At 38.0% G+C, this 7181-nt stretch overlaps 1 protein-coding gene across 1 annotated transcript in view; it reads left to right on the top strand.

The window, feature by feature from the left end:
- Positions 1 to 7181, top strand: part of LOC138045546 (nucleoredoxin-like) — a 13047-nt gene extending 5866 nt beyond the window's left edge. Inside the window, exons 2-6 of the mRNA XM_068892089.1 lie at positions 29 to 283; positions 2134 to 2338; positions 3806 to 3894; positions 4576 to 4666; positions 5773 to 7181. Of these exons, the coding sequence (XP_068748190.1) occupies positions 29 to 283; positions 2134 to 2338; positions 3806 to 3894; positions 4576 to 4666; positions 5773 to 6068 (936 nt within the window). The 3' untranslated portion in view covers positions 6069 to 7181. The remainder of the gene's footprint in view (positions 1 to 28; positions 284 to 2133; positions 2339 to 3805; positions 3895 to 4575; positions 4667 to 5772) is intronic.

Genomic DNA, 7181 nt, shown 5'->3' with positions numbered 1-7181 from the left:
ATTGATTTTGTGTATTTTCCTTGAATAGGATCATCTTTCGCAAAAGTTCAAGGTGTCAGGTATCCCAACATTGGTTCTCTTAGATGGAAAAGATGGTAAAGAGATAACAAAAGAAGGGCGTGGAATGATGCTGGATGACCCAAAGGGAGATAACTTTCCCTGGAGACCTAAAACCCTAAATGATATACTAAAGGATGTGAAGCTGGTCAGCCACGAGAGAGGAGAAAAATCTTTTGATGACCTCAAAGGGAAGTTTTTGGGTCTTTATTTCTCAGCTCATTGGGTTAGTGAAATATGCTTTTTCTCAACCTTAATCAAGTTAAGTAAAGTTGTGTCCTAAATCTTCAGTTTTGTCAGTAATACCTGTATTAATATTAAAGTTACATTATATCCTACGTACCTGCATTTACAATATCACACTATTTTAGGAATGAAACAGTTCTCCAAGACAGTGTAAAATTTCTCTGGTGTTGGAAGGAGTGAAAATTAATCTATGATTATTTGAGTCGTTGTTTTAGGACAGCATAGGTTAAGTCACTGCTTGTTTATTTTGAAATCAAACTGCATGCATGTTAATTGTAAATTATAGGAGTTTCTCTCCACTAAAGGTGCAATCCATCATCACCCAAGGTTCCTCCCTCGTCAGTCCCTTCCCCCCCCCCTCCCCCCCCCCCCCCCACAACCCCCACCATGTTGTGGGGATTTGACACTCAGGGACAGAACCAAGATCACAACAACAATTTAAAGGTCCACTGACATTGCATGCCACGGAATGATTAATTTCATATATGGAAATTGCCCCAAAGCTTAAATTCATCCAATTAGATCACTGCGATAAGCAATGTGAATTTCCATGACCAAAACAAACGGTTGAAAAACCTGTAGGTTGAAGGTGGGCCTTTAAACATGCTCTGTTCTCTTCAGAAACTGGTCCAAACCGGTCACAAGGTACAAATTACACCTTATCTAAGAACCTGGGGAAAGTCCTGCTACAAACAAGTTTTGAATCAAAATAAATCTGGCATCTGAAATCGGTTACCGCTAACTGGTTGACTCAATTGGTTGAGCATTAGACCATCTAAAAACTCCAGCCAGAGTTACACTCAGGGGCTTTAATTAAATACATGTAACTGAGGAGAAAGTGTTGCCTTTGTAATGATATCTGCAAATGGTTAGTCTCTCTAGTTTTCTTGGGTAAGGTCAAATAACCATTAGGCCTCAAGCCCTTCAATGTGACATAAAAGAACTCACACACTATTGATTTGCAGTCAAGCTACATCACGCGTGAGCAGTATCTACAAGACTGAAAATAACATACGAAGCTTCCGAGATTTGAATGGAAGCTTGAAGATTGTTGTGAAGGTTACTATGAAAAATGCACAATAAGTGAACAATACATGTAATTCATGAAATGCTTGTTTATATTTTATAATAAAACAAAAGTTCATAGAGCTAACTATTTTCAATACATCAAGGAAATATCCATGGGAATTCAAAATCTCAAGAGCATTATTTTTTTGTTTCAAAACTGGGTAACAGATTTGAATACTCAGTTCAAATTTCAAAACTCCTGATCATGCGTGACATAGCTTGACTGTAATGTTTTGCAAAGAGCAGGGCATGGCCAGGAGTTCCCAGTGTTGTGGTTTGTCATTTGTTGCCTGTCATGTTTGTGAGGGTAAATGCTTGGAGGGGGGAGGACAAAACGCGGAGCCCGGAGCTTTCGATTATTGTTGTGATGGCCGATTACTTCATGTAAGCTAACCTTTTTAAAATGTGTGCTTAGACTTAAATACTGTTGAACAATGCTGTTTAAAATGGGTGTCGAGGCTTAAGTAAGCACTATTTGAGATGCTGCTCACACATTGACCAACAGTACTCATTCGAAATAGTATTTTTAGGGGTACTTCATAGGGTACTCCATGGAGTAGGGCTCCGTGTTTTGACCTCTCCCGCTTGGAGGTCCCCCTGTGTAAGGGATTCTGTGTTCTAAATTATTGTTCACTTTCCATGAGCATTGTCTCTTAATGTTTGAAGTGAATAAAGAAATAAATAGCACTGCAGTCATCAAGATGCAATACAGTAATTTGCTGACCTTTTCTTGTGTTGTATTTTTCATTCTTCCATTTGCAGTGCCCACCATGCCGAGGTTTTACTCCAAAGTTAATAGACACCTACAAGGCACTTCAGCAACAAGAAAAGAATTTTGAGATTGTCTTTCTCAGTTCTGACCGTTCGGAGGAGGCCTTCAATGAATATTTCAAGGAAATGCCATGGCTTGCTGCTCCATATGGTGATTCAAGTTCAAAAGAGTTGTCAGGGCTGTTTTCAGTACAAGGTGAGATATCTAAGAAATTTTTCATCACAATAAATGATATAAAATGAGTTATGAAGGTTGATTTACATGTAAAGTGGCTCACCAGCTGCGCATTGTGTATTAATTAGAAATAATATTATCTTTGCATCATTTGTATTGACCCTGAGCACTGGGACGCACTGCACTGCAATAAAATTATACGCAATGCAATATGCACAATATACGCAACATATACTCCAATGTCAATCTGGAAAATACCCAATATACGCAATATATTATGTGCAAAATGGTTTATTTTATCAGCATACTCACTGTTCCCACAAGGTTTCTCCTTTAAACACCTGCAAAAGGGATGTGTTTTGTGGTAAGTTCTTCCAACATGAATCGCCTTTCATCTTTGATCATCCTCTGTTATATGCTGCTGAGCATTGACACAAATCTTTCCATGATTGTTTACATTTGAGGTCGCCATGTTCGTAAATATAACGACTATATCCCAGAGCAAAATTTTACATAGATGTTGCGTTCAGTGTTTTTGCATCTTTTTTTACCATTTTAACTCGATGGACATGGGTGAGAATTAAACATGGGGCTTGACAAGGGAAAACTTGCATCATCAAAAGTAAACTATATGTAATTTAATCAGCAAGAAAAACTTTTGTACTGCTAAAAAAAGCAACATTCAGCCTTCTCAAAATATTTTTGGGGAGCAGGTCATAAGGAAAGTGGAGATGGTTTGGTGCGAAAGGCACCCAGGTAAGTGCCCAAAGGATGCAAGCTTCTAGGGGGGTCTGGGGGCATGCTCCCCTAGGGGATTTTTAGTGCAATCTGGGGGATTTAAAGTGATGAAATTTCACATGTGGAATTGACACTTGCATGGAGTCTGATAAGAAATACTGGAATGTTAGTAAAATAAACATATTTATGTGCGCGATGCAAAAAAATAGTGCGGACGCGTCAAACAAGCTTTTTTCAAGCTTTTATAATATCTTCAGTGACTTTTCGTTCGAGCTAAAAATGTGTTATGTCTGACATTTTCTGACTGGAAAGAGATGGTCAAGCTTTCTGAGGAGGCAGCTCATTGAGCCGTCGACCGGCCGGTTATGCGAATACTTTCTTTTGTTTCAGTAATCTAATATGGCTGCTGGTCACGTGAGTGAAAACGCTCTATAGAATCAAAATAACACACTGGGGTAGGCATAATACCGGGTATGTGATTTAGATGCCTTGAATTGGAAGCATCAAGTCTCGCTCCTTAAGGAGTCAATGGGTTAAAGAGGAAATAATTTTGTGAGTTATTGACAAAAATGACCATTCAATTGAGGTTGGCCACTCAATTGCATGTTGATTTCATGCATACACATAACTATTTACTGTATTTTGAATACTTTTTTGCATCATGCAAATTATTTTGGACATTTTTTGGTAGAGATTATGTCAAACATTCCAAATTGTGACTTTAAGGCTTCATTGTTTTCTTTTTGTCAGGCATCCCTACTTTGATCCTATTGGATGAAAATCATGAGGTCATCTCTTCGAATGGCCGTGCATTTGTCTCTCATGACCCAAAAGGAGAGGTTGGTTAAAGCACTTAAAACTTGCAGCTTGATGTAATGGCTAATGTCTGTGTGTTTCTTACAAAATAAAACTTGTGGTCACATTTTCAACGGTACCTGGTACGTCAGTTCTGAAATCAGCTGCTGTAAGTTTATAATAGGGAGCTTGAGCAAGGATGACGACGATGGATACGAGAACGCCATTTAAAAATTGGTTTAATTAGCAAAAAACAATATTATTTTCTGCAAAGACGAAAATTTAAGAGGTACTGGCTAAGCGTTTTTGTCAGCCCTATTGCCATTGAATCTGAGTGAGTACAAGCATTTAAATTTTGGTATTCCCAAATGGTTACCATCCTGATGCAACAGGACCTTCAAACGAAAAGGAACCGTAACATGGTCAGTTTTGTGAAACTTTTTTGAACATCCTTTGTGACAAGTTTCATGAAAAGTTAAAGCGTTTTCTACTTCTGCAACGGTCGCGGCAATCGCAGTGGTGATTAAAACAAGGGTTTCACTGTGTAGCACCACTTCATGAAACTGGTCTCACTATGCTGAGTAAGCCAATCAGAAACGGGCCAAGGCACATTTTGAGACCAGTTTGAAGGTTCGTTCTGATGCTCTATTTTTTCAAGGTTCGGTAATTTATCATTGTTGAACAGCCTCGTAAAATCAAGTCTCACACTAATATTGTGCCTGTAGGAATTTCCATGGAAACTCAAGCCTCTGAATTGTCTCAATGAACTGACAGTCAGCACTGTCAATGAAGAGCCTTGCCTCATTTATTTCACAGGTCAGTGTTAAAAATAATAAAATAATGAAGAGTCACAGGCAGAAAGGGAATCAGTATTTTAGCTGATAAAAAAATTTACTCTTTAGTTTTATTAGTGTGCTTCCAATTTGTAGTAAAGCCATCAGATCTGTCCCATTGTTAGCCCTTGGACTGTCAAAGATGATTTGTTCCTTTTGTACTTCAGTTGGAGCTGAATGTCAATGGTTACTTAGAACGGCAATATTTAGCCTCCCTGTCTGTGTGGAATGGCATTACTTCAAAAGTCTTTTTCTCTCTGCTTCTAAAACCATCCACACGTATAGCACCCTTTATTAATAATTGATGAGTAAAATTGTCTGGCTAGAAGACAAACCTTTACCATTTAATTTGTCATAACAAATTCAAATATTCCTAGTTTAATTATTACTGCATGTATCATTGAAAACATCAACCCTTCAGAATAGATCATTTTACAGTTGTAGCTAAGTTACCTGGCCTAAGAATGGAAGCGAGGCTACCGGGGACCCTGTTTTGAATGATACAAAACTTTGTGATTTTCTAATGTTGATTAGAATTGCAACAACACAATTGACATGATAAAAGTGTGAGGTCTGTATCAATACAAGGTCACCGGCAGCCTCCAAGCCATTCATAGGCGCGGTCACTGAGCAAACAACTGTAAGATGGGCTATTTATGTATCATGCAACTGTTACGTATAATACCGATTTTAAGGCCTGAATTCAACTTTTTGAGATTCAAGTTTCTCCAGAATTCTAAATGTTGTGAAAAATGTTTAACAATGTGGAAGAGAATAATCAATAATTACCCTTTCATTCCTGTGGGGTTCCCCATTGACGAGTAAAATCGTCTGGTGTTAGACAGAGTAAAATCTATAAGGGTCACTCTTGGGAGTGAAAGGGTTAATTAAAGCAGTTACTGTTTGGGAAGAACACTTTGCAACTGTATGAATGGCTTCCTCAAGTGCCGTTGATAATTCTTTAGTTATTCCCTATCTGCTGTTCAAGTGCATGTAAATTTTACTCTCTGGACAGCGTATCCTCATACTTGAAGAGCAGCTTTATGGGAAAATAATTTAATTGGTCAATAAAGTCTATTTATTCTTTAGATGGTGAAGATGCATCGATCAAGGACGCAAACGATATGATTGGACCTGTTGCTGAGCAGCTGTGTTCAAAGAAACAATCGCCGGTGATCTTCTTTTATGCCAAAAGTGATGACACGGCAGACAGTTTGCGCGACTTCATCGACCTTACTGATGAGGATAACGTACTTGTCATACTTGATGTTCCATCTCAGAAAGTTTACACTTCTGATGATGAGGTTTTAACAAAAGAGGGTGTCCTGAAATTTGTGGAAGATTTTTCTGCTGGTAAACTCACGGGGAAGCAGCTCAGAGGATAGAAAAAAAATGATAATGAAGTTTCACCATGCACTGTAGGTCTCCAACACAGTTACACACTTGATATTGTGATAATCTTTTTGTTATACCCTACATGTACTTAACTTGAAATAGCGTAAACATTATTTTAGGCCATTGGTAATAATTATTATTGTTCAATGCCTTTCCACTGCTGAACTGGGAAAATTTTGAACTTGAAAATTTCCGTAATAATTATTTTGATTGGCGGAGTGTCCAATGGGCCATTTCCGAGTTGCTGTTTGTCTCAGTTTCGAAGTGAGTCTTGATGCTCAACTATTGTAAGGAAAATGAGTTTGATTTGCATAACAATTCCCAACTCATTTCCATGGTTGTGCACCAGGACTCACTTTGAAACTGAGGCATGCAGCAATTCGGAAATGGGCTATCGCCATGGTGTTGAAGACAATAATGCATACACCAATGCCACAAACTTATCAAGGCTACTTCTGGCAGTTTGGCTTTATCACGTCTCGTGGATATTTTCTTGTCTTTTGACCTGATTGCCTGGGTCACATTTGGCATTTACAGTTTAAAATTTTCTGCAATAGTGTCTTCTTGCAGTGAATGATACATGTATGTGACAGATTTTTAACCTCAGACCCAGAGTTTCTGGTGAACAACTGACTCTTGCATTTTATCTCGAGCTTTTTACAGCAAAAGAAAATTTTCTGAGTTTTAGCCAGGCAAGTTAAACTGAGGTATAGATTATTGTTAAAAATAAGCCTTTGTGGCTGTCTTTCTTTTGGTGGTTGAGCATAGTAAGATCTTGTTAAATGTTGAAAAACGACTGGTCCTCTAACTGCAGTGATTTGCATAACAATTCCCAACTCATTTCCATTTGAATGGTAGTGCACCAGGACTCGCTAAAAATGATAACTCATTATCAAGGCCAATGAAACAAAAAAAACTTTAATGTAGAAGAAGAACTCATACGAAAATAACAGCCTTTGGCTGAGAAAACATTGCAATGATAAATTAAATCAGTATTTATTAGGTAAGTGCTCTACTTTACTAATTGTTAGTTTGTAATAGTCAACAATGGTGAAATGGATAAATTAAATTGTGGCACCTCGGGGTCAAAACAGTTCAAGTGA

The sequence above is a fragment of the Montipora capricornis genome, chromosome 4 (genome assembly GCF_036669925.1).
Source record: "Montipora capricornis isolate CH-2021 chromosome 4, ASM3666992v2, whole genome shotgun sequence".
Classification (NCBI taxonomy): domain Eukaryota; kingdom Metazoa; phylum Cnidaria; class Anthozoa; order Scleractinia; family Acroporidae; genus Montipora; species Montipora capricornis.
Note: the sequence above shows the minus strand (reverse complement) of the source record. Positions and strands in the feature narration are given on the sequence as shown.